The 27689-nt window shown below is 51.9% G+C and overlaps 1 protein-coding gene across 1 annotated transcript in view; it reads right to left on the reverse strand.

Annotated features, from left to right (window-relative positions):
* Positions 1 to 7346: 7346 nt before the first annotated feature.
* The window catches only part of KIAA1755 (KIAA1755 ortholog), a 40366-nt gene continuing 20023 nt past the window's right edge, over positions 7347 to 27689 (reverse strand). Inside the window, exons 5-14 of the mRNA XM_072800995.1 lie at positions 25213 to 25336; positions 22613 to 22706; positions 21691 to 21777; positions 19605 to 19721; positions 17779 to 17877; positions 16724 to 16872; positions 14622 to 14760; positions 13308 to 13430; positions 12484 to 12705; positions 7347 to 8579 (exon numbers count right to left, since the gene is read on the reverse strand). Of these exons, the coding sequence (XP_072657096.1) occupies positions 7878 to 8579; positions 12484 to 12705; positions 13308 to 13430; positions 14622 to 14760; positions 16724 to 16872; positions 17779 to 17877; positions 19605 to 19721; positions 21691 to 21777; positions 22613 to 22706; positions 25213 to 25336 (1856 nt within the window). The 3' untranslated portion in view covers positions 7347 to 7877. The remainder of the gene's footprint in view (positions 8580 to 12483; positions 12706 to 13307; positions 13431 to 14621; positions 14761 to 16723; positions 16873 to 17778; positions 17878 to 19604; positions 19722 to 21690; positions 21778 to 22612; positions 22707 to 25212; positions 25337 to 27689) is intronic.

The following is a 27689-nucleotide window of genomic DNA, read 5'->3' on the forward strand; positions in this document are numbered from 1 at the left end:
CATCATTTTACATTTCCATCAGCAATTCAAGGGTTTCAATTTTGCTACACCCTTACCAACATTTGCGATTTTTCTGCTTTTTTGATTATAGCCATCCTAGTAAGTATGAGGTGGTATTTCACTGTTCTTGATTTGCATTTCCCTAATGATAATTATGTTGAGCATCTTTTCACCGGCTTGCTGGCCACTTGTATATCTTTGGAGAAATGTCTGTTCAATTTCTTTACCCATTTTTTTTAATTTTTATTTATTTATGATAGTGAGAGAGAGAGAGAGAGAGAGAGAGAGGCAGAGACACAGGCAGAGGGAGAGGGAGAAGCAGGCTCCATGCACCGGGAGCCCGATGTGGGATTCGATCCCAGGTCTCCAGGATCGCGCCCTGGGCCAAAGGCAGGCGCCAAACCTCTGCGCCACCTAAGGATCCCTACCCATTTTTAAATTGGATTATGTGTCTTTTTCTTGTTGACTTGTAGTTCTTTATACATAATAATAATTATTATTTTTAGAAAGAGTGTGTGCATGAGCCAGGGGATGGGGGACAGAGGGAGAGGGAGAGAGACAATCTCAAGCAGGCTTCATGCCCAACATGAAGTACAATGCAGGGCTTGATGTCATGACCCTGAGATCATGGCCTGAGCCAAAATCAAGAGTTGGTTGTTTAATCAACTGAGCCACCTAGGTGCCCTTGTAGTTCTTTTGATATTTTAGGTATTAAACCCTTTATATATATATGATTTGTGAATATTTTCTCCCATTCTGTAGGCTTTTTCACTTTCCTATTGTCCTATGATGCATAAAAGTTTTCATTTTGATAAAGTCAAATTTATCAATTTTTGCTTTTGTTGCTCGTGCTTTTGGTATCGTATCTAAGAATCCACTGCAAAAGCCAAGCTCGTGAAGATTTACTTCTAAGTTTTCTTCTAAGAGTTTTATAGTTTCAGCTCTTACATCTAGATTGTTGATCTATTTGAGTTAATTTTTATATGGTGTGAAGTAGAGGTCCAACTTGCTTCTTTGACATGTGGAAATCTAGCTGTCCTACCAGTTTGTTGGATGGACTTGGTACCCTTGTTGAAAATCAATAAGCTATAGCTATATGGATTTATTTCTGGACTCTCAATTTTATCCCGTTTGTCTGGATGTCTATCTTTATGACAATATCACACTATTTTGATTACTGTAGGCTTGTAGTAAGTTTTGAAATTGGGAACTGTGAGTCCATCATCTTTGTCCTTTTTTTCAAGTTGTTTTGGCTGTTTGGGGCCTCTCGCAATTCTATGTGAATATGAGGATTGCAGGATGCCTGGGTGGCTCAGCAGTTGGGGGTCTGCCTTTGGCTCAGGGTGTGATACCTGAATACGGGATCAAGTCCCACATCGGGGTCCTTGCAGGGGACTTGTTTCTCCCTCTGCCTGTATCTCTGCCTCTCTCTGTGTGTTTCTCATGAATAAATAAATAAAATCTTAAAAAAAAAAAAAAGAATATGAGGATTGACTTTTCCATTTCTTCCCCAAAAAATCTGTTGGAATTTTTTTTTTTCTGTTGGAATTTTGACACAGTACATTGAATCTATAGATTGCTTTGAGTAGTACTGACGTTTTAACAATGTTAAGTCTTCCTATATATGTACCTGAGATGTCTTTCCCTGCTTTTAGGTCTTCTTTAATTTTTTTCAACAATGTTTTAAAGTTTGCAGTGAAATTTAACCAAGTCTTTCACTCCTTGATTAAATATATTTTATTCTTTTAGATGCTATTGTAGATGGGATTGATTTTTTAAAAAGATTTATTCATTTATTTGAGAGAGAGTAGAGGTCCAGGGGCAGAGGGAAGAGGGAGAGAGAGACTCATTGAGCAGATTCCTCACTTAGTGCATAGTCTGATGCGGGGCTCAATCCCAGGATCCCAAGATTATGAACTGAGCCAAAATCAAGAGCCAGCTGCTTAACCGACTGAGCCACCCAGATGCCCTGTAAATGGAATTGATTTCTTAATTTTCTTTTCAGATTATCCATTGCTGATGTATAAAAACACAACTGAGTTTTGTATCTGATCTTATATCCTGCAACTATTAGCTCTAGTAGCTTGCTTATGGATTACTTGGGATGTTCTATATACAGGTTATGTCATCTGTCAATACACATTGTTTTACTTCCTTTCCAGTTTAGATGCCTTTTATTTCTTTTTCTTATCTAATTGCTCTGGCTAGAACTTCAGTACAATGTTGAATAGCAGCGGTGAAAGCAGGCTTCCTTGTCTTTTTCCTGATCTTAGGGGGAAAGCTAACGCCATTGAGTTTGATGTTAATTGTGGGGTTTTCATAAATGCTGTTGAGTGTGTTGAGTAAATTCCTCTCTGTGCCCAGTTTTATGATTATTTTTTATCATGAGAAGGTGTTGGATTTTGTCAAATGTCTTTTCTGCATCAAGATGGTCATGTGGATTTTTAACCTTTCATTCTATTAATGTGGTATATTACAGTGACCTATTTTCTTATGCTTAACTGCCCATGCATTCCTGGGATAAATCTCAATTGGTAGTATTGTATAATCTTTTTAATATGCTGTTATATTTGGTTTGCTAGTATTTTGTTGAGGATTTTTGTATGTATATTCATAAGATACATTGGTGTGTAATTTTATTTTCTTGGGATGTCTTTATCTGGTTCTGGTATTAGGATAATGTTGGTTTCATAGAATAAGTGAGGAAGTGACTTCATTCCTTTTTATGGCTGAATAATGTCCCATTGTTTGAATATACCACATTTTGTTTATCCATTCATTAGCTGATCAATATTTGTTTTTTTTCTACCTTTTGGTTATTATTAACTATGCTATAAACATTCATATACCAATTTTTAGGGGAACTTGATCCAGAGAGAGCTTGGAATGGCTAAGGAATTAAAAAGAAGTCAGTGTTACCAGAACTCAGAAAGAATATGGAAATTGGGGGATACAGTGAGGCGAGAGCAGTCGGCAGATGTCTGACCACACAGAGCTTTGTGTAACACAGTGAAATGTGGGTCTTGATCCGGAGAGCCATGGGATGCCACTGGGTGGTGTTAAGCAGGACCTGACTTTATTTGACATTTTGTAAAGGTCCCTCTAGGTCCTGTGTGGAAGACCATGGAAGGGGCCCAACTGGCTGCAGGAAGACCATGGAGGAGATACTATTACAGTTGTCCAAGGGGAGAGAGGATGGAAGCTGGGATGAGGATGGGTAGTGTGAAAGGAGAGAGAAATGGAAGTTTAGAGAGAGATCGGCAGGTGGATTTCAGGGCTATGGAGAAGCTCAAGGACAACTTGCAGATTTCTAGCCTGAGCACCCGGATAGATGATTGGTGAAGAGAGGGAGAGGCAGGATTGAGAAGGCAGAGAGGGAGTTCCACATGCAAGATGACACCAGTTTACCATCAGTTTCTGGCCCAATCCCCTCATTTCACAGATGGGGTAAGTGAGGCCTGAGGAGCACAGTGATTAACCCAGGGTCCTCCATCATGGTCTGAACAGAGGGGATGGGACTTCAGGAGTCCTGTTGCCCAGCCAGAGCACTTACTTTCCAGGAGGCCCACTGTCTCCAGCCTCAGAAAACTATTTTTTTAGCTGAGAGAGGGCAGGGTTTTGAGGCTGATGGATTTGTCCCAGGCTGGAGGCCAGTTCCAGCCCCCAGAGAACAGAATATCTCTGTTTCATGAGGGCAGCCTGTGCCCTGACTCTAACCAGCTGACCTGTCTGGGTCTGGTATGAGTAATTTGACATCAGGAGGGTGTGGGGCGCTCACGTCAGAGTGGCTGACAAATTAGAGGCTTATCTGCACTCCCGGATTTGGCATTGATCAGAACTGGGTTCAGATCCTGAGCTTTCCCCTCTTTGCCTTGTGACCCCTTTCCTTGCCATTTGACTTGGGCAAGGCACCTTCCCCTCCCCAGTCTTTATTTGGTCTTCTCATCTGTAACATGGGGACATTCCAGAGTATGACTTTGGTTTCCTCAGCATTGTAGTGACCATCAGATGAGAAAACAGCTGGACCAAAAGGTCTTTGTAAACTGTAAAGTGCCTAAATGTCTATTTGGGCCCAGTCCTATCTTTGCCCAAGCCACTACTCAGTGGATTACTAAGGCTTTGCTCCCCGACAAGATAGCCCACCCCTCTGGAGAGGATAAAAGCCTGGCATGGAGCTCAGAGACCCAGAGATTTTATCACCCTGGCCTGGGAGACTTGATAAACCCATTGGACGGGTGGAGAAAACAGAGAGGTGCCCACTGGCTCAGAGTCCCAGGCTGTTATGCTTAGATTCAAAGGCAGGGCTCTCTGATTCTAAAGATGCAAAAAATCCTTTCCTGTTCAATGACCCAACTGGACAGGCAGGGTAAACTGAAGGCCAGAGGGGAGGCAACAGGGTGTAAGTGCCACCTGAGGTCCTTGCCTTCTTCTACCACCCTTTGCCGACCAACCCCTCACATGTGAAAAGGGGGCACCCATCATGGTGAACTATATGTCATCATGTCACTGGTAGACGCGGGGTTCCTTGACAGCCCATCTTCTAAGCACAAAGGGACACTGCACCTCTGCCTCCTCCAAGCAGCCTCTTAGGGGCTGAGGCTTTGCTGACACAAAGCTCTGTTGTCACGAGTGGGACATCTGGGCGAGGTCACATGCCATGCACCCACCCACCGTGGGCAGGTTAGGGCAGAAGGCAATTAATCAGAAAACTAAGAAATCCACATGATTCAAAGAGCAAAAAATTCTTTTGGAATCTTGGTGGCCTCTGGAGAAATTTCTTCCTTGATTTGCTGGATAATGAAAGCAGGGACTGGCTGGGCTGGTGCCAAAGTATGATAATAGATACAATCACTTACTATGTTCCAGGCACCTTTCTAAGGGCTTTCCACATATTAATTCATTTAATACTGACAGCAAGGCTCTGAGATCTGATTAGTCTTATTTTATGGGTAAGGCAACCAAGGCACGGAAAGGTAGCACAACTTGGCCAAGGACTCACAGCTTGTGAGTCAGGGAGCCTGGGCGGAAATCTGGCCTGTCCAACTCCAGAGCCACGTGACAGACCACTTTGCGACACTGGCTAGCGTGCTACAAGAGACCAGATGTGCAGTGCCCAGAGGACCAAGACCAGCTCAGCCAAGGCCCCTGGGGCACTCGGCAGCAGCCCAGGCTCAGCAGGATTTCTGAGGAGACAAAGCCTGTGACCAATTCAGAAACAGCAATCAGCCCAGGCTTGTCCCAAGATAAGTCCAAGGTATCAGTGTGGTACCAAGTCCTGGCTCTGCCACTTGCTGCATAACACTTGTCTGAGTCTTGGTATCCTCCCCAGTAAAATGGAATGAAATTGGTATTGACTTCCTAGGATTGTCATGAAAGATCCAGTGAGCCCTGTAAAGCTTCTAAAGTGCTTAGCACTGAGCTATGCGCTAAGAAAATGCAGAATAAATATTAGCTATTATTATTATTATTATTATTATTTATTTGTTTTTATATACTAGTATGCATCATTATATTTCATGTCTGCCTCCCCTCTCCCCCATGGGCTGCTCTTGGGGTTTGGCTCTTTTTAAAGTCAGTGGGATGCACAAGATGGCTTTGGGGAGCCCTCCCTTCCAAGGATTCGGGGATCATCCATCCGCCTCCTCAGCCCCTCTCCTCCCTTACAGTGTCTTGTATTCTCTCTCGGAAGTTAGCTTCTATCCTTGCACCCCAGGTGCCCTGGCTCCCTGCCCATGGTCCCCACTGGTTGGATGCTGTTGCTATGGCAACAGCATTTTAAGAGCCTTCAGCCCCCCTCTGAGGCGACAGGCATGGATGGAGGTGGGCTTATCACCCGCCTCCTGCATCCTCAGGCCAGTCTGGATGGAAGGCAGGAGAGTGGAATGCAAGAACGTGGGCTGGCCTGGGCTGGGGGGCCAGCTCAGACCCTAGCCTCAAGTGTGGCCCCATAGTACCCCACCTCGCCGTGTCGCAGGGGAAACACCCGATTACAACTGCAGTTCCCTGCCATGCCCTGGCTCCAAGGGTCTGATTTTAATTATCTGGGTGGGACCCCCTAGGAAGCTGCCTTTGATCAACTCTGCTCATGGTTCTGAGGCAGACAAGCTACAGACCACACCTGAAGAAATCTAGAGTCTTAGAAGATTCCTGAAGCCAACTTGGGCATTGAGGTTTGTGTTGCTTTCTCTGCTGAGCTGTTTCCCAAAAAACTTGCCTGGCCCTCCCAGGCACATTCCCATCCAGCTTCCCTCTCTTTCCAGAGTTGAGCTGAGTGCCCTGCCCTCTGCTCGGAGCTAGGAAGATTCCAGGGCCAGGCTGCCAGGGGCCACCTTATTAATGTATCCTAGGCAGAGACAGGGCCTCATACTTTCTCAGCATCATGACATCCAGGGGAGGTGCTAGCAGGGGTTACTCTGAGCCAAGTGAAAGGCTGGCTGTCTTCTAGATACCCTAGAAAGGACAGTTGGGGTGAGGTAGAGATAGGTAGGAGGCTACGTGACCAGGCTCACAGAAATCCCAGAAATGCTGAGGCCTAACAAAACCAGAGATAAGGGAACAAACCAGACTAACCTGCCCTGGGCATCAGCGGTAGGGTCTTTTTATGGCAGTCACACTGTGACTAACCAAGAATAACCATACCCCACGGAAGAAGTGAGCCATTAAAGATGTTATCACCAGTCCTTACTCAGACCAAGCCATCCCAAAAATGATAAGGCCACAGGCTCCCCAGTTAGTTCTAAATAAGACTGTCGGTGGAGGCTCATGTTGGCAACACTATTGGGACCCCTCTCACTCCTGAGAGCTTTTTCTGTACCCTTGCTTCATAAAACTCTATCACTTTACTCATTCTCTTTTGTCCTCGAGACTCATTCTTTGACTCTGTGAGACAAGAAACTCGCGGTCCCGCTTCACTCTGAGATCGGAGGTGTCAAGGCCTTCCCACCCTGTCTTCCTGTTGGATGGGGATGTGGCTCCCTACTCTCACCCAAACCCAACCACCAGCAGAACCCCACCTAAGACCCGGGGAACCAGAAGCTGTGCCTAAAGAGAGATGGGGACCTGGGGAGTGGGGGAGTGAAAGTCGAAGAGTCTGAGGAGATGTGTGGGGAGAAGAAGCTAGAACATCACCGGGGGAGAGGGTTCTCTCTGGAGTGCGTGGAGGGGGACAAGATCTCTTGGGGTTCCTGGACTGTGAGACTGATGGCCCCTGTGTGTGGGAGGCGCCAGCGAGAGAGCAGAGAGTACATGCCCTGCCCTTACTCCTTCAGGGTACACTGACTGGCTTCCAGCAGATGATTCTCTTTGCCCGAGGCCGGCCCAGAGAATAAACAGTCAGCATGCGGTGATTTACTTGACAACACGCCCTTTATTCCCTTCCCACACTCACCTCCTCCCTGTGGTTCCTGGAATCACTGCCAAATAAACAGGCACTGGAATCCTTGTCTCGGATCAGAAGCCACTCCCCGGAATCTCCCCACTCATGGCAACTATGCCCCCGCCCCGGGCCCCAAGGAGAAGCTAATGCACCCCGAACTCCAGATGGGTGTCAGGCTTGCCAAGACCTCTGGAAGGGTCTGTACCAACAGCTCCATCCACGATGGGACGCGGGGCTTACGGAGTCTCCCAGGCTCTACGGTGTCCTGCCTTGCCCTCAGTACTCTCTATTCCGATTCAGTCAGGTCTTCCTAGAGTTTTCTAGAGCTGGGAATGGGTTCGGGTTCTTACCCTCTCCTAGCATGGGCTAAACATACAGCAAGTGCTCAGGAGCCAGGTCCAGATAGGATCAGCCAGGGCTCCCCAGTTTCCTCTTGTCCCTGGGCCCCTTCCCAGCCACCCCCCCCAACCCCGGAGCCTGGTGCGATTGGAGGGGGTCCTAGCTAGAGGGATGCAGGGGGACTCGTCTGGGGGGAGTCCTCCAGGGACGTCTGTGAGTCTGTCCCCTCTGAGGAGAAGCTGCCCCCCGTGGGATGGGGGTTCTGACTCTGCCTGGGGAGTCGCTGCCAGGAGAAGAGGGGGGCCAGGAAGCCCTCAGGGGCAGGAAACGGAAATGGCTCATGGGGGCCTTTGCCTTCATCAGCCTCTCGGGCCTGGCCAACGTCCTGCGGCAAAAGGCCTGCCTGCAAATTTCTGTTCTGCCCCTCTCTGGGGGCCCGAGGCCAACAGGAATTTGGCGAACGATCCAGGCCTAGTGAATCCTGGAGGGGCAGGCCTGGCCTTCCCCTGGAAGTAACATCTCCATTCAGACTCTGGCCCTTGGCAGCTGCCCTTCTGAGTCCCGGGTGTGCTGAGGGGGCAGTGGGCCCTTCTGGGCATGGACAGTGGGCTAGTGCCTTCTTCAGGAGGGTCTGGATCTCCTCGTGTCTCACCCGGGCCTCCTCCCACAGGTCCTGGCCCAGGCCCTCCTGGCTCAGAGAGGCCACCTGGAGCTCCATGGCCGTGAGCTTCTCTGCAGGGAACTCAGACGCCAGTCGCTGCACGTAGCGGAGGAGGCGGCGCTGGTCTCCAGGGCTGGCCCTTTGGGTCTTGCCCAGCCTGAGCTGTCTCATCAGGTCCTGACAGTCCATGTGAAACCAGGTCATCTGGGGCAAGAAGAGGGGGATGAGGAGTTCAGACTACGAGTGGGACTGTGGGGCTCCATGAGGAAAGGGATGCGCCTCTCCAAGCAGAGAGTAAGTATTCCTGGGCTGAATTCCTAAGAAACGCCCAATCAGTGACCTGGCCTCCTCCGTGTGCCATGAGGGTCTCTGCCATCAATGAAGGCAACGGTTTCCCTCTCTTCCCTGAGGTAAACACACCTGCGATCAGTAAAGGGCCCCTAGCACCCCTTGGATCCTCAGGCATGGTCTCACAGACCCAGAGGGCCAGCAAAGACTTAGCCCCTTGGGGGCTCAGTTATTCCTTCTCGAGAAGATGAGGTTGTACTAGATGATCATTCGGGTTCTTGGATTGTGGTAACAATTGTCTTCCCGCCTTATGAGTGACACGGAGAGAAATGTCTAGAGGATGTTAATTGAGCACCGACGGCTGGGTTCTATGCATCTCGGGTAGGATCACACTGAACTGTACCAGTAGCCCATTTTACAGAGGAGGAAACCAAGGCTCAGAGACATGACATCTCTTGCCCCAGGTCATGCTGCTAGTCAGTGGAGAGCTGGGATTTGAACTCAGATGTGTCCAGCCTTAGACTCCGATGTGTCCAAGCACCTCCTTGCACGGGGAGACTGGCCCAGGCAGGGTGGTGCCGGCGCAGTCACCATCAAGACCGCCAGCCAACCTGGGCCCGGGCCCCCCTCACTCTGCCCCATTTGAGGATGTGGCCCGTCCCTACTTCACCCACAAAATGTCTGCAGGCTGCAAAGGAGCCAACATATTCCCAGCAGCTCGTGAAAAACATAATCTTTCTCTCCATTAATTTAGGAGCCGACAGCGAGCTGTTAGCTGTGGGGATTGAGAACCGTTTTCTCCAAGGAAACCATCTTTCCGCGGATTAAGGGAACTTGTCTTTAGATAAATGGCTTCATATTCGCGGAAGCACACGGAGCTCATGGCTGGGAAAGGGCTCCATAAATCTCTGTTAGTGGCACAATTGTTTTATTATTATTTAGTGCCAAAGCTGTGGTCCACGCGCTCTCGGCCTGGGGCTGAGTCCAGCCCCAGGGCTGTCCTGTCTGTCCGTCTGTCTGGGACCCCATCTTCTAGGCTGAGCCGCACAGGGATGGGCAGCCCTCCGAGATCATCTTGCCCAACCCTGGATCGTGTGGATTAAGAGGAGCAGGGGCCTGCTGCCAGGTCAGTGAGATGGCCGGGGTGAGATTCCAGGGTTGAGGCCACCTCCTGTCTGACTTCCAGGCCTGGTAGGGGGTGGCCAGGGGTGGGGGGGATCTATCCTCCTGCTTGCCCCCCCCCCCCAGTCTTCCTTCCTCTGCCTCACTCCTCGCTCTTCCTGTAGCTACTTGGCCTCCGTGGGGGCCGACCCTGCACCTGGCACCAGGGATGCATGAGGACACAGTCCGGGGCTCACCTCCCCAGTCACAACAGGCAAGCAGGGGAGGAAGCCACAGGATAACTGCAGATGGTGAGGAGCACTGTGAAGTGAAAAAATCAGGGTGACTGCAGGGATGGGGGGCCAGGCCAGGAGGGGACCTGCGAGCTGAGCCTGCAGAAAGCAAGGCAGCAGCCGGTCTTGAGGCAGATGGTTCCCCACGGAGGGAGCCGCAAGTGCAAAGGCGCAGAGCTGCAGCGAGATGGCTTTATGGGGCTGAAATCGGCTAAAATTAGTAAGCAAGGGAGAGAAGCTGCCAGATGCCCTTAACCCATGAGGCATTCCACGCTCCTACTGCTGCTAATGATGATCATATTGGTGTCGATAATAATAACACCAAATTTGAGTAAAGCCCCAGGGGGTGAGGGTTTACTTACATTTCGTTTCATTCTCTCACTACTCAGCAAGGCTGGCACCAGAGCCAAGGGTTCTGGGTTTGAATCTCAGCTCTGCCACTTTCCAGCTGTGTGACCCTGGAGAGTTATTTGACCTCTCTGTGTTTCCTGGTGCATAAAATGGGCATAATAATAGCACCTGCCTCAGAGAGTTGGCGTGACAATGAAATGACCTGTGAAATGATGGACAGGGCCCACCACATAATAACTCCAAAAGCATTGGTCATGACTACTATGACGATCACTATTACTGATGAGGAGCTGAGGCCCAGAGCAGAGAAGACCGTCGCTGAGGTCACACGGCCTGTGCAGGCAGGAGCTGCCCCCCTGGCTCTAAGCCCCAGACTCTGGCACCGCCTGGCTCTCTGCTGTCAGCTGGGAGTGGGGGTCCCTTCACTGCCACTGTCATATCCCTTGCCGGCTGCCCTGCAGAGACAGAGTGGCCTGTTCTTGCAGCGCCCCAGGCGGGACTTGACCAGAGTCCCTCCTGCTGCCCTCTGAAGCATCGGTGTCATTGTCTGCTGTGTGCTGGACCAGCCTGACAGCTGGGAGGCTGGGGTCAAGCCCTTCCCACACTCTGTCCTCGGGGGCAAGTGCGAGGGGGCAAGTCTGAGGACCCTAGGCCTGGGCCTGGGCCAGAGCTGTGGGTTCTTGTCCCATCTGGGGTGCAGCTCTCTGGGGCTGTGCCTTGTCCTCCTAAGCCTCAGTTCCCCATCAGAAAAATGAGAGATGTGGCTAAATGGCTAAATGGTGGGGAGGGTCTTAAGTCAAATCCTGCTTGGCCACCAGTCCTCTGGGGAACCATGAGTGAGGCACTCTCCTCTTTAGGTACCCTTTCCTCGTAAAGATATGGTGAAATTAGGGGTGCCTAGATGGCTCAGTCAGTAGAGTGTGTGACCTGATCTCGGGGTTGTGAGTTTGAACCTCACACTGGGCATAGAGCCTACTTTAAAAAAAAAAAATGGAAAAAAAAATGATGAGATCAAAACAAGCACATGTCTGGCACGGAGTCCACAGTCACTAATGTGGGCTACTCTGATAATGATCGTACCATCATCATCACCATCATCATCACACCCAGTTGAACAGGGGAATCTGTTACCACCGGCCTTCTCACCATTGGAGAAGAACACAGAGCATCACGAATGCATCTGGGTTTGGATTCCAGCTCTTTTCTGCAGCCTTGGGCAAGTGGCCTTAGGCAAGTCCCTTCCTTTTCCCCTCAGGGCCTCAGTCTGCTCATCTGTAAGATGGGACTGCTCAGCCTGGAGACACTGGATTGCCAAGAGATGATGGATGCCAAGTAATGGAGTTCCCCTTGCCTCCTACCCCAGCACTGCCCCACTCCCATCCACCTTCTACCTTCTCCTCCCCATTCCTAGCCAAACTCTGGGCTCCCGGCAAGGGCCGAGGCCTCTGCTTTGAGGGTGCTCAGAAAAACCCCTGGGCCCACCCTGCGCCGACCGTCCATCCCCTCTTTCCCCAGCTCCTGCTGTCTGTGCCGGACAAGGTGGGGCATGGGAAAGAGCACTAGAATGGTGTCATGGGCTTGCTGTGTGACGCTGGCTGAGTGACAACCCTTCTTTGATCCTGTTTCCCCAGCCAAAGGAGTAGGATAAGGTCAACATCCTTAAGGCGGGTCTGGCCACCAGAAGTTGTCAGCTGGGAGCTGACAGGTAGCAGAGAGCTACCTGTGGAGACAAAGTCCACAGCTTTGATTGGATTCTCGGAAATAACCTGGCCTCCTTTCCCCTAATCCCAACGTTTAAGAAGCAGATGATTTCTGAGTGTCCTTTGAGAGCTGGGAAGCCGCCTGGGTTAGTGGCACAAGCTGGGGTCAGAGATCAGCCAGGACTGATTTAGGGGAGTAGCCTATCCTCTCACACGTTGCTTCTCTTCTAGAAAATGCTAGGTAATGCTCTCCTGCCACCCCACAGGACTACAGAATGAATCACACTAAGAACCCAGGGCTGCGTGCAGGTTCCCACGCTCCCTCCCGGCTGGGGTGGGCAGGGGTGGTCTGGGCAGGGGAGCCACGAGGCTCACCTTCCTGCAGAAGTGGTACAGGTGCAGCAGCGTCTCCAGGTCCGTGCGCTGCCGCTCGGCCGCCATGTAGAAGTGGGTCAGCTTCGCCTGGAAGGCCCGCCGGGTGGAGGCCAAGGCCGCCAGTTCCGGACACTCCGCTCCTCCGGCCTCTCTGGTGCCTTCGGCCGCAGCTCCCAGCTGAGCCGCCTGCTTGGACAGCTCCAGGCCACGGCGGTACTGGGCCTGGGCGGGGACAGGGGGTGCCCACTCAGCCCCCATCTTGGCTGAGGCCTCCTCCAGAGGTCAGGAACCTCTGCTGCCCCGGCCGCTGAACTGCGGGTCTGTAAGATGCGGGCCAGGCCTCTGCCTCAGCAGCTCACTTGCCTAGCTCGGACTCTGTTTAGTGTCACCTCCTTCTGGAAGACTTCCCTGACCCGGGGCCTGGGTTAGGGGCTCCTGTTGTGTGTCCCCTTTCTGTTTCCCTGTTTGTCTGCCCCCAGAGCTCCCTGAGGACTGAGAAGGGGCTGAGTCACCATGTCCTAGGGTCCACTACATCAAGGGTACAAATTCCTTGCCCACGACCTCTGAGGCCGACCCCGGAATCTGTATTTTATGAAATCTGCCAGGGATTTGGAGATAGGTCTTTTTTGGATGTGGTGGTCCAGGAAGGATTCTTGGAGGAGACAGCATCTAAGCTGAACCCTCTGTGATCTAAGCTGGTCTTCTCTGTGTCTCTGGAAGTTTCTTCATACTCTCCTACCTCCACACCTTTGCCCCACAGGGCCCCCCTCCTCCACTGCCTTCTCCATTTGCTCTGGTCCTGTGTCTCAGTCTTAGGAACGCACCGCAGCCTGAAGGAAGAAGTCCTCAAACTCGGCGTGGGCCTTCTCTATAGTCTCCAAGCTTGTGTCTTTGGGGGTCAGCACTTGCAGGCACCGGCTCCCCTCCTGCTCCATCCAGCTGCTGACCTAGGGCAGAGGAGGGAGGTTTGGACATGGAGGGCGGGTGCCTGGGGGGACGTCCCTAAGCCAGTTCCCCAACTCCCTTGGCGGTGGGGATCTTCTTGTCCTCAGTTATTCAGTGGCTGGGCCTATGCCCATTGGCCTAGACTGAGGCCTTCCCAGTTCTGGGGAGGAGGGACAGTTTGGGGAGGGTGGGTGTATTGTCACGATTTTCAAATACCTGAAGGGGACATGACTACCCGAGTGGGATCCCAGTACTACTGTGGTACCCTGGCCAATACCATGCACAAAGTAAGCCTTCTGGGCATGCTTGTCCGAATGAAGTCACGGGGTGGCGAATTTCAGCTTGCGATAACCACTTGGTGCCACCATTCATAAGAGGCAGCTTTTAGAGTAATGAGCTCCCCATCCCCAGGGGTATGCATACAGTGCCAGAGGAAAAGCTGCCTTCTGTAGAGTCAGGTGCACCAGTGCTGTGAAGTAAGGTGCGATGAACTCACTATGTGAACTGGGCAAGTCACTTCCTCCTTCTGGGCTTCAGTTTACTCAGTGGCATAATGGGGTAGCCATGAGGATTCAGGGAGGGATGGAGGGGATACAACGGGTCTTGAACCCACGAGCAGAAGTTCCCTTCTTATTCTGGGACTATGTATTCCCTTGCTTTATCCTCCAAAAGCCTGGTGTGGCAGGCACTACTATTATTCCCCATTGAATGGATGGGGAAACTGAGGCAGAGAACACTTAAATAAACTGCCTAGGGTCGGAGTCAGTGCTGGAGCCAGGATCAGAGCCCACACCGGCTCTGTGATAAAGGGATGCACTAGTTCTAGGTGCCAGCAGTCAGAGTAGTGATGCCAGGTGTGGGCTCCAGGATCGCCAGGTGTGTGACCACAGGCAGGTGATGTAATGTCTCCCAGCCTCAGTGTCCTCATTGATGAGTGGGAGAAATCCTGGCATCTTCCCACATCACCGGTAATTGATAAGGTTGGAAAATCATGGCAGACACAAAGGCTCCGGCCCAGGGCTTGGCAGGGTATGTATGGCTTTTGGGGTTAGGTCTTCACTGGTTGGGCACTCATGCAGCGCCATCATGTGCCATGTCACGGGACACCAGCCTTGGGTCCTTACACCAGAGGGAGTCCCTGGCTGGGGCAGGGCCCGGGGCTTCCCTGTGGAGAGGCCAGCCTCCCCTTTCACCTGGTGGATGGCAGCTTCCAGGCGGCCCAGTCGGATGCGGAGCTCCAGCCTCCCTAGGAGGTGGTTAGATGCAGTGACCAGGACATGCAGCTGCTCATCCACGAGGCCGTACAAGGTGACAGCTTCAGCCAGATGGCTCCTGGGAGGTGGAAGAGAGGGAAAAGGGGCCCAAAATCTTCTTCCCCACCAGTACTCCTGCCCAGCACAGGCCTGCCCTCTGCAACCCCTACCAATTCTCTGGTTCCAGCCTGGGTATTCCAGCTGCTGCCTTGCTGTGTGACCTTGGGCAGGTCCCTATACCTCTCTGGACCTCAGACCTGGCCTTCCACGGGACTGAGAAGACCAGAGCACACAGCAGGAAGCCCAGTGACCCTCCCCTTCCCTGGGAGGGTATGAAGTGACCCGGACAGATCCGGGTTCAAATCTTAACACCTACTCTAAGCCAACTGAATCAGACTTTGAGTACGGCCTGGACATCAGTGCTTTCTAAAGCTTCTTAGATGGTTCCAGTAGGGGCTGAGAACCAGCCCTCACACATTCAGACCTCTTACCACAGGGCCCACCACACAGTGTTTGTTAGCACTTATCATTTCTATTGTAATGGTGGTGACTGGCCCGAACACACCCTTCCAGCCTCGCTTCCATTTTACAGATGGGGAACTGAGGTCCAGAGAGGACTGACTGGTGCATGGCATTCCGAATGGAAACCTGGTCTGCGGCTTTTCTGCACATAGTTTTTTAAAAGTCGGCAAAGCCAGTAAGACATAAGTGAAGAGGCACAGACGGGATTGGGGCATGGTAACACTCCAGGCAAGGAGGGACCTCAGGGCTCTTCCCAACACCCCTCAAATCCCACCCCACCCCTCCGCCCTCCGAGGTCTTACTCCAGAAGGAGATGGAAGGAAAGCCTGCTACCCATGCTCTGGGCCTCCTCAGCTGCCTGCAGCTGCCCACAGATCACTGCCCTTCCCGGGAGGGGTGAGGGCCCAGGGCCGGGATGGAAAATGCTAGCCTGCCTGGGGGCACAGAGGGCCGCAGGGGGCGGCGGGCAGAGCTGCAGGGACCCGGCGGCTCAGGTGGGAGCACAGCGCCCCCTGGCGGAGCTGCTGGTGGCCAACGGTCTGCAGAGGCCTGGGGGGGCCGGAGGAGCCAGGCGGCCAGCCGGGGAGGCCGGGTCACTCGGGGAAGGACAGTGCCAGCCCCGCCGGGCCCTGGGCCAGGCAGGGGGACGCGCCCAGCGCCAGCACCCACGTCAGCGTGAATCTGTCTGCAGCTGCAGCTCGGGGTGGCGTGTTCAAGAGTCTGGGCCAGGCTGCGTGGGTTGAAGTCCTGACCCCACCACACCCCCCGCTGTGTGATCCTGGGAAAGTCACTCAGCCTCTCTCTGGGCCTCAGCCTCCTCCACAGTAAAATGAGGATAATGCTAGACTCCACCTAGTGGGAATGAAACAAGCTAATGTTCGCAAAGCCCTCAGAATAAGTGCTGTTTAGGTGTTGGTTACATACACTTATTCTCGGGTGCTTGGGTAAACTTTGTTTTGTTGTTTGTTCTAACGGAGATAAAATATCTCCAATTACTGGCTGATTTAATTACTGACTTGCACCCCCACCCCTATATTTAAGAAAACTGGTACTGGCCAAGAATATATGTGTTTGTTTTGTGACACAGCATGGGAAGGCAGGGTCTGCAGGGGTTGCTGCTCAGATGTCCTGGCTGTCAGGGCATTTCTCAGAGCCCTGGTCACCCATCGGCCAAATGAGGACTATATGGCCCTCACAAGGTTCTTTTGAGGGATAAACAGATGGACCCTTGAAGGGACTCAGCCCAGTGTCTTAGAAAGTCAGAAGGTGGCCTGAAATGGCCTGAGGGTGGCCTGGAATGAGCAGGGGCCGTCCTCTGATACCTACCTCGGGCTGAAGATGGCCAGGGCTGAAGGAGGGGGAGCAGAGAAGGGACGGGGATCTTACCAAAGCCTCTGCGCAGGAGCCGGGCCCTGCAAGTGCCCATCTTAGGCGTCCTTAGCGCCCTCCTGGTGTGTCCCAGCTCCAAGCCCTCAGGCCAGGGAACAAAGGTGGGGGAGGATAAGCCTGGGTGTTGGTACCTGACATCGGGGTTGAAGTCCAGCCGACCAGCTTCCTGCTGCAGCCTGGCCAGAGTGGCTCCCCCTTCCCGCTGGAGGCCCAGCAGGCCTGGGTCCCTCAGCACGGCCTCCATCAGCTCCTTGGACTTGCTCAGACACCTGGAGGCCTCCTGTCAGTGTAGGGAGGTGAGCTGAGGCTCAGTCCCCACTCTCACTCTCTCACTCTACACCCAGATCAGGCCTGACTGCCCCAGTAGTGGCATTCAAGGTCCTGCAGAAATCTGTCCTTTCTATCTGTAAAACGTCTCCTTGAGCCACTCTTCCTCTTGTCGCCATGGCAACCTCACTGGTCCAAGCACCATCATCTCTCCGAGACACTCATCTCAGCCTCTTCACTGGTCTCCCTGCTGCTCTCTGGCCCCCCACCCCCTGCAGTCTGCTCCCCACACGGCAGCTGGACGGATCTCAAGGTGCCACGGTGTTCATCCCACTGTGTAAAAGTGGGCTTCCCTGCCAGCTAAGAGTCAAATCCCAGCCCAGCTCCTTGATACAGGCTCCACCAGATTAGAAGATCCTCCAGCTGTCCTCTTCTTTGCCTAACCCACTCCCACCACTCAGCTCTACGTTGGCCTCTGTGCTACTCTCAAACATACCAGAACAATTCCATCTCAACACCTTAGCACAGATTTGCCCTCCTATTCCATGGCTAGCTCCTTCTCATGCTCAGGTGGCAACTTAAATACCATCTCTTTAGGGAGGCCTTCCCTCTTTCCTTATTGTTCTTGATCTTTCATGACATTTGGCTCAATTTATAACTACATACCCATTTTTCATTTACTTTTTTAATGACTGCCTCTGCCACTGTACCACTAACCACTCCAAGGGCAGGGATGAGTCGGCTTGCGCAGGCTGGGTCTCCAGGGCCTGACACATAGTGAGTGTCCAATAAACATTAGTCCAGTGAATGGATGAAAAATGGGATGATGATGCTCACTGTGCCAGTCCCCTTTACTGAGCCCTTGCTCCATGGAATCTGGGGTGCAGTGGGGCTTCCCCACCCCATGCGCCCGGCTCACCTGCACCCCTCCAGGGGGGTGACTCTTCTCAAACTGCTTGATGGAAGCCTTTAGCAAGGAGGAGGCCTGGCGGAGGTCAGCTAGGAAAGGGTCCAACTTCTGCAGGATGGGAGGCCAGAGTGGGGGTGTTAGCCTGGACCAGTGAGGACGGCGCCTGGCCCCCTCCAGGAGGACATAGGGTGGGTGTCGGACAGTGGTTCTCAAACTTTAGCTGCATCAGAATCACCTGGAGGGCTGGTTAAACTCCAGACTGCTGAGCTCCACTCCTGAGTTCCTGATTTAATTTTGGGGGGGTGGGGTCTGAGAGCATGCATCTCTAACAAGTTCCCAGGTGGTGCTGATGCTGCTGGTCCAGAGACCACACTCTGAGAACCACTGGCGCTGGGAATGAGAGAGGAAGAGAAAAGAAGACCCAAGGAATCCCCTTGGGGAAGAGGAAGGAGCAGGTGTGGGAGGGCGGAGCTAGGAGACATCCTCTGTTGGGTCCCACTCCAACCCACCTCCACCATTGACTGGCTGTGAGACCTTGAGCAAGTTGCCTAGCCTCTCTGTGCCTCTGTTTCCTCCTCTGTAAAATGGGATGACAGTAGTTCCTACCTTACAGGCTTGTGTGAGGATGAAATGGGTTCATGTGTGCGAGGCACTAAGTGTATTAGCCATCATCATCATTAGTTTTATATTCTATGGGTTAGATTCTGTTTCAAGGGATGGTTTTAAAGTGAAAATACAGCTCAAAGGCCACTGGATTCATCAGAGGGGAACGGGGGATGAACAGGAAGGCAGATTGCTCAATATATACCCTTTAGTAGCATTTGAATTTTTAATGTACCGCCTGTTCAAAAACAGACACATGTTCAACAAGAGAGTGCCTGGGCCCCAAACAAATAAATCAACCACCGCATCAGACCGTTAGTGTAGACCAGTGATTCTCACTAGGGGGTGATTTCATCCCCCAGGGGACATTAGGCAAAGTCTGGAGATGATTTTGGTTGTCCCAATTTATGAGGCACTCACATGAGTGCATGTAGTGGCCGGAGACGGTGCTAATCATGCTACAATGCACAAGATAGCAACTCCCTACCCCGCTCTAAAAAAAGAATTACCAGTCCCAAACATGGACAGTGCCAAGGGTGAGCAGCCCTGCTCTAGGGAAAGTCCAGGGTGGCATTTATGAGCACTGGTTTCTGTGCAATTTGAGCCTGGAATCTTCTGTGTGCTGTTGTGCTAGGGCCCCTCCCTGTCCTCTGTGTCCTCATGTGTTAAACTGGGCATGAATTGCCCCCTCCAGGGTCGTGCTGAGAAGCTGAGATCACTCGGGGAAGGAGCCCAGCCCTGGCCCTGGCGGTTTCCTGATCCCCTCCCTCTCTCGGGAGGAAACGAGTCTGCCTCCCCAACCAGCCCCTGTGTTCTCTGAGCTGTGTGGGTCACAGAACAAATGTCTGTCCATTTATTTTCAGTTAACATCAACACAGCTCTTTGCATGCGCCAGCCACTCTTCTAAGCTCTTCGCCCACGTTAACTCAATCAATCCTCACCACGGCCCGCTCGGGAAGTGCTATCATTACCCCTTCTGTTTTGTACACAAGGTAAAGGGCTCAGAGAAGATAGATAACTTACCCAAGGCACACAGCAGAGCTGGGATTGGAACCCAGGCTGTCTGGGCCCGGAGCCCGAGCCCTTCATAACTGTACTCTGCACCCTCATCACAAATGTTTGTTGAATGTCTGTTGTCGAACGTGACAGGGTCACTGGATTCCTGAGGCAGGACAGTGAAGGGAGGAAGAGGAGGAGGCAGGGTGGGGGGGTGGAGGCTGTGAAGCAGGCACCTGGAAAAACTGCACCCATTCACCGTGGCAGTAGGGGAAGGGGCCCTCCAGGGCTGGGGGCAGCTGGCTGGGGTCCACGTGGTGGCTGAGAGCCTTCAGGGAGGTCACTGCCTCTACCTGCAGATGAAAGAAGCCAGTCAGGGGGACCAGGGGACTTGGGCGTGGAGACATGTTTGAGAAGGGTCTGCAAGATCCCCGCCCCAACACCACTCCACCCGCCACAGGTAGGGCTGGCCTTGGCTTTCTGGGCCAAGGATCTTCTTCTTTTTTTTTTTTTTTGGCCAAGGATCTTCTCTGACAAATCAAAATTCAGAATGAGACCCTGGCTAAGGAATGGCAAGTTACAGTGGTCATACTGCCCCTCTCTTAGCCTGTGCCCAAGGCAGACATCACTAATCAATCACAGCAGGGGCTCCCTCTAAGCCAGGCTCTTGCCCAGCACAGCTCTCCCGGCAATTGCACAAGCTCATTGAAGCTGACCCTTCTCATGTAACTTTTCTGTAATCTTTGAACTGTCCTCTGATGACCCACCAAGGTGCTGTGCCTTCTTGGGGCAGATGAAAAAGGTCACCAAATCTTGACAGTATCTTCTAAGACATGGAGGAGGGATGAGGCAGGTGCCTTTCCTGAGCAAGGAAGTTGGAAGCTTATGCCAGGCCCGGCTCCAGAGACCTAAGCTTGGGATTGGGTGGATTCTAATTTTTTTTTTTTTTTTTGGACTCTTCTCTTTTCCTTGGTACTCAAAGTGTGGTCCAGGGACCAGCAGCAGCAGCACCACCTAGGAGCTTCCTAGAGATGCAGAATCCTGGGCCCCATCCAGAACTACTTCATCAGAACCTGCACATTGACAAGGTCCCCAAGGGATTCACTGGCACATAAAAGCACCTCACTGCTGGCTCACGACGTGCCTCTTTACCAGCGAGGAGGAGGGAGGAGGAAGGAGGCCTTTAAAATCATTTCCTGAAGCAGGGCAGAGGGCAGGGTGCCCACGCTCAGGATTGTAATACATGGCACTAATTAAAGAAAACAGCAGGGCTTTCTCCTACAAAGCCCCAAATCATCTCAGTATCTGAGCTGGAGATACTGAGACGCGAGGGAGGGAAATGCAGGAAGACAGAGGCCACAGTATGCCTCTAGCTTGCCATGTGGCCGTGGGCCTGTTTCCCCTTCTGAAAAGAGGGAGGGAGCGAGCGGTCAGGGGGTTGAAGGGTTTTTTATTATTTTTTATTTTTTATTATTTATTTATTTTTTAAATCTTTTTTTTTTTTAAATTTATTTATTCATGATAGTCACACGGAGAGAGAGAGGCAGAGACACAGGCAGAGGGAGAAGCAGGCTCCATGCACCGGGAGCCCGATGTGGGATTCGATCCCGGGTCTCCAGGATTGCGCCCTGGGCCAAAGGCAGGCGCCAAACCGCTGCGCCACCCAGGGATCCTTATTTTTTTATTTTTTTTGAAGGGTTTTTTATTTTTTTTTTTAAAGATTTTATTTATTTATTTATTTATTTATTCATAGAGACACAGAGAGAGAATGAGAGGCAGAGACACAGGCAGAGGGAGAAGCAGGCTCCATGCAGGGAGCCCGACGTGGGACTCGATCCAGGGTCTTCAGGATCACGCTCCGGGCTGCAGGCGGCACTAAACCGCTGCGCCACCGGGGCTTCCCTGAAGGGTTTTTTAAAAAAGATTTTCTTATTTTTATTGTTTATTATTTATGAGCACGAGCAGAGGGAGAAGGAGAAGTAGACTCCCCGCTGAGCAGGGAGCCTGACATGGGGCTTGATCCTGGGACCCTGGGACCATGACCTGAGCTGAAGGCAGATGCCCAACCACCCAAGCCACCCAGGTGCCCCGAGATGAAATAGGTTTCATGCCACCACAACTACAGTCATGTGGCAGTGTCCCCACAGGAGGTGCTGGGATTGCCAGAGAGAGTGAACTGTATGATTTGGGAACACTTGCCACAGAGGGCAGGCCACGGGGTTGTAGCATCCCACCTTGAACTTGTTGACCTCTACTAGGTTGTTTCACGGTGACCCCTAGCAGGTGAATCTGCACCCCCGCTCAGCTCAGCCTCTCCCTCACCTGGATGCCAGGTAACGTCTCCAGCTGGAGAGCAGCCTCCTTCTCCCCCAGGTAGAGCACAGCACGGATGGAAGCTGGAGCCAGAGCCTGCCAGAGAGAACCATTTCAGAGGGGCTCTGCCTAGACCTTCACCAAGCCCCCCTGCTAAGATTCGGGCAAACAGAGAAGAAGTGGGGCACGGCTGGAACATGTATGTGGCATGTTTGGAGGGTGAGTCATTGGGAGTCAATAGAGCAGCAGGTCCAAGCCATGTTACAAACTTCCTGTCCCTTCTGGGCCTCAGTTTCCCCATCTATAAAGTGAGGAGGAGGAGTAGAGATCGGACCATTAGGTAAGCATACGCCAACCTTCCACTTCCTCTGCTCCCGAAACCAGCTACTTAGGAACCTCTGCTTTCCTCTGGCATTCTGGGCTCACGAGGCTCATGGCACCCAAGTCTAAGCTGATCAGTGTGTCGCATTCCTCTGGCCACAGAGATTGGCTGGTGGATGGACACCTGAGCTTAGGAGACAGAAGGAAACTTGCTGGGGCCTCTGGGAAGGCAATCTCTCACTCTTTCTTACTGGACTTAAACGAAAGACCATGAGAAATGACAGCTGTGGGGAACCTGGCTGAGAATAGCACCCTCCTAGGAGAACCCAGCCAGGCGTGGAGAGACAGGAACCAGGTCTCAGTGACAATATTCAAGCCCCTGCATCCAGCCGTACTTGCAGTTGGATTTAATTTCCGATTGTCAAGTCAATGAACCAATGGACGCCCTCCATCTTCAGGCCTGTCTGCGCTGGGATTTCTGTACCTATAACTAAGAGCACCTGCCTGGGGCTCCTGGGCCCAGCTCTGAGCCCCCTGGGCTCCATGAATGTCACAAGTCCCCTGGAGCTCCCAAGACTTGCTAGGCTGAGGCTGTCCGCCTCCTACTCACCTGGGTGGACTGCAGGGCACTGACCAGACCAGGGTGTGGGGGCTGTTTCCTGGCATCGATCACAACCGCCAGCCCCTTGGTTTTATCTTCAGGCCTGTGGGTGGTAGACAGAGTTGGCAGTCTTGCTGGCTGGGCTGGGCTTTCTAGAGGGAAGGACCTAGTGGAAGGGGAGGGAAACTGGCTTCCAGAAGCCTTGATTTATCGGTGAGCTCTTCATCCTACAAGACCAACTGCCAATGCCCACCCCACTCCAGGAAGCCCTCCATGATCCCCCTGCAGGTGGAGTCCATCACTTCTCTCTTTGGTGTCCCCACAGGACCTCACACAGCCCTCCGTCACACCGTATAAGCCACTGTCCCAGCCGTGGTAGGTGAGCCGCCCAGCATTCAACCCATCCCTTCCATGTGGCGAGAAGCCTCATTTTGTTCAAGAATCCAAAGCCCTCCAAGCAACAGCACCCTCTCCCCCCCACCGAGGGGCTGGTTATGATTGGTTGAGGTCATCGCTGATGAGCTAATTCCTCTGGCCCATGATTGCTTTAAGTAGGGGTCATATGACATATGACCTCTGTCCAATGAGAAGTGAGGGGACTTCTTGGAAAGGCAGGCTCTCCTTTAGGAGATTCTCCCTAAGATCTGGAAAGTGGAGACCAAGAGAGAGAAATTTCCGTTTTAGTTGAGACCTCTTGAATGGACTTTGTTACTTGCAGCCGGAACACCCTCACTGGTTCGCGCTGTACTTTTCAGTAATTATCTTAGGATTTCCCAAACGGGCCTAATTGTCTGGACTTGTTAAAATAATCGACTCCTCACCCCCAGCCCTGCCCCATCCCCCCAGACATCTGGCAGCAGGTGCAGGGTGAGGGAGGGGGGTCTGTCTGGTTCCAAGTGCCCTTGGCCATCCTGATGATCAGGCAAGTTGGGAAAATACCTGCCCACCCCCCACCCCCCACCCCAGGCCTCATAGATAAAAGCAGAGGTGGCCAGTGTGGATGGAGGTGCAGTTGCGACGCTGCCATAGTATCTGGTCACCTGGGCATGTTGTTTCATCTTGTTGAGAGTCGATTTCCCCATCTGTAAATGGGGGCAATAATAGTGCTGGCCCCATGGGGCTGTGGTGAGGACTGATGAGTTCATTAGTGGAAGGCACTCAGTACCTGCACAGAGTAAGAAGAATATAAATGTCTGCTACTGTCGCTGCCCGAGAAGGGGAAACTGAGGCACAGAGCAGTGACATGGCAGACAGTGAGGAGAGGCCCTTGGAAGGGACATGACGTCATGACCTGCACCTCGCCTGCCTCTAGCCGATCAAGCTGGGAGCACGGTTGGCTTCCACACCTGCCTTGCTATCAGCCTGGAGGCCCCTGGAGGGCAGAGCCTGATGTGAGGAGCATCTGAGGAGCATGTGAGGAGGGGCTGAGTCTCTAGCATGCCCAGTGTGAAGCTGGGTCTAGTACTCTGCAGTTTACAGTGGTCATCAGAGTCCATTTGCTCATCTCTTTTTTTCAAGTGAGACTCAGAGAAGGGAGGTTACCGCCTCCAGGTCACACAACAAGTTGGTGGGATTCCAGGACTCTACCATGCTGGCCAACATCTCAGCACAGGAAAAGAGGTCCCATCTCCCCCAGAAAAGCCATACTATCTTGGAGAAGAGGAAGAAAAATCTCAATGGCCAGCAGATGGCAGTGATGGCCTCCATGGGGTAGAGCAGGTGGGGAAGGTTCCAAAGGGTTCCATCAGTCCCTCCACACCCCACCCCTAGCCACACAGCCTCTAGGTTGGGTTGGGGTATATACCCACAGTCCTGAGCAAACACCACGTCTGAGACCCTCCCAGCTGGGGGCCAGACCTCTGAGGAAGGGATGGTGCCTTTCCCCAGCCAGTCCAACATGAAGTCACTCAGGTGGAGGAGTGGAGGTGTTACACATCAGCCTGGATCACCCATTACTCACACACTAATTCTTTCACTCTCTTATTCATTCATTCATTCATTCATTCATTCATTCATTCACTCATTCGTCCTCATTTGCTCAACAAATACTTATAATTCAGATGCCAGCTCAATGATCATCTCCTCTGGGATGCCTTCCCTGATTTCCCAGTTGAAGTTAGCCCCCCACCGTTCCCACTCTACTACAGTGGTTATCAAAACGTGTCCCTAGCCCAGCAGCATCAGGATCACCAGGACGTTTGTGAGAAATGTAGATTCTTAGGCCCCAGATCTGAATGACAAACTTGGGGTGGGGCCCAGTGATCTGCTTTAACAGCTCTCCAGGTGATTCTGATGTATGCTTGAGTTTGTGAACCACTGATCTACATCATCCCCCTGTTTTCTTTACCTCACTGATACTCCTGAGAGGGGCTTGTCCATACTTTGTTTCTTACACATCATCCATCTCCTCCCTGTCGCACCCCCCCCAACTGGGAACCCCGTGATGGCAGGGACAAAGTCTGTCCTGTTTCCCCCCCAGCATCTGGCTTACGACTGGCTCTGGGAACAGATGCCTGGGTGGAAGGACATGTCTCCATTCAGTGCCTGGTCCTGGCTCTGGGCCATGAAGTCAGAGGGGGATAGGGTGGCCAGCTGGCCCAGAGCCTTACCTGGGGACTGAGCACAGGTAGGAGAGTAGCTTGGTGACCTCTGAGGCTGTGCACCATGGTGCCTCCCAGGCCCCCTGGGTGGTTGACACCAGAAGCAGAGGCCTCCCTGCCCTGTCCCGACCACCTGGAGGAGAGAGGACACACATGAGCGGTGAGAACTTTGGTGGAGCCCTCTTTCTCTTTGGGAACCTGCTCTGTGGCCTCCAGGTCCCTCCACCTGGGGTACCCCTTCTTCCTCCCCCGTGAACTCTGAACTCAGCCTTCAAGACCCAGCTCAAAAACCACTTCCTCAGAAAGCCGTCCCTCTATCCATCCTCCATGCAGAGGGACCCTCACCCCTGCATAGGACTGGACCCCCCTCTGCACAGGGCACTCTGGGAGGCACAGCTCAGGGAACAGACTTTGGAGTCACACCGATGGGTTCAAGTGGCAGCTCTGCACTGACGCACTGCGTGTCCTGGGGCTAGTCAGTGTGCCTCTGAGCCGGTGTCCTCCTCTGTCACACGGGGATTAAAAAATATAGAGCTTACTCACTAATTTCGAGGACTAAAGGAGAAGGTCCTGAGAAACACTCTGAGCCCTGGGCTCGGTGACAGCAGTTATTTTATGCATCTCTGTCCTCGTCTATGCCCCCGGCCCACGGCTCCAGCTCTCTATTCTTGCAGACTTTACCCATTGGTTCTCTCCAGGCTGTTTCCTGTCCCCGGAATCAGGGCTGTGTGGCCCACTGCCCCCATAGGGATTAAGAGCCCCATGAGTGGCAAGGTGAAAGGGAAGAGGGGGAAGGAGGCTCAGGCTTCTGGAAACTGGGCCTGCCTCGCACCTTGAACTCAGAGCCCGGCCCTCCAGAGTCATCTCATGCAGAACCATCCAATGGCTGCTGCCTACTCCATGTGGGCATGACCCTCTAAGTGTGTGAGTGTTATGAGACCCTTTATGGCTCACGAAGCCTGGGAGACAAACTCAATTGCCTTCACAAGCACTGTCTTACACAGGGGTGTAGACTGCTGGAACATTTCTTTCTTTCACACGTCTGCAAATTTGACATAACTTTAAAATTTTATTTTTTTTAATTTAAAAAATTTAAAAGATATCCATCTCTGTGTGTGTGTGTGTGTATATCTAACTTTATAGCCTCTTGATATTATGAGTTTGATTTTTTTTTCCCCTAATACTCCCTTATAAATTCGAAAAACATTTTGTTGGGGACATTGCAGGAAATTTGAATATGAACTGGGTGTTGAATAGTAATAGAAATTATATTTAGTTTCATTAGATGTGCTAATGGTGTTGCAATTATTAGGGAAAATATCCTTAGGGCTGAGAGAGGCATGCTGAAGTATTTAGAGGCAAAATATGAAGATCTTTCATTTATGCCCAAGTGTGAAGCTTTATTAAATCTGAGTGATCATATGGGGGTGTTCATTATACTACAGTTTCTACTTTTTTGTGTGTTTGACATGTTTTATAAGAGAAGATCAAAAAATGTGAAATGATTAAAGCATGAGAAAATGACATAACCTGCAAAGTCAGAGATGTCTGTCCATGTCCCTCTGAAATCCTCTGGCAGCCACTGGGGCTGTCAGGTTGAGAAATGCTGCATCACGCCCCTGGGCCCATTTTATTGATAAGGAAACTGAGGCCTGGGGAGGGGAACTGGCTTCCCAGTCTCGCACAGAGCCAGGTCCCTAACCTGCCAGCGAGGGAGGGGGTCTTGCTAGATCTGGCCCTTGACCACACAGACAGATGAGCGCTCATCTCTGTAGACCAGCGACTAGAGCTCAGTAGCTCCCTGGGTGCTACTGCCCTACTCTAAGCCCTTCGTGGCTCCCCATGGCCTCCATGAAAAAGTGCAAGCTTCTCAACTCGGCACTTAAGGCTCTCCAGGGTTTGCACACTCTTCTGGGCCCATTTCATTCACTCTGTGTTATGAGCTGCATCATGCCCGCCACACGCCTCCCCACACCTTCCTATGTTAAAGTCCTAATCCCTAGGACCTCAGAATGTAACTGTATGTAGAGATAGGGTATTTAAAGAGGTGATTCAGTTAAAATGAGGCCATTGGAGTGGGCCCTAATCCAATAGGACTTGTGTTCCTATGAAAAGAGGAAATGTGGACACAGACACCCATACAGAAGACCACGTGAAGATGTAAGAAGATGGCCCTCCACAAGCCAGGGAGAGAGGTCTCGGGGGAAAGCGGTCCACATGACACCTTCATCTCAGTTGTCCAGCCTTCAGAACTGTGAGAAATAAATTCCTATTGCTTAAGCTCCCCACCAAGTCTGTGGCAGTTTGTTATGATAGCCCTAGCAACTAATACACTGTGTCACCCCTTGTCACCTATGGCCCAGCCAGAATGGGTCAACTGTCATTGCCTAAAGTAGTCTGATCCTTTCTCATGTCCCCACTTCTTCTGTGCTATTTCTTCTCCCCTCCTATCACTGTCTGGTGAAACCCTCTTCATCTTTCCAAGC

Source organism: Canis lupus, chromosome 26 (genome assembly GCF_048164855.1).
Source record: "Canis lupus baileyi chromosome 26, mCanLup2.hap1, whole genome shotgun sequence".
Lineage (NCBI taxonomy): Eukaryota > Metazoa > Chordata > Mammalia > Carnivora > Canidae > Canis > Canis lupus.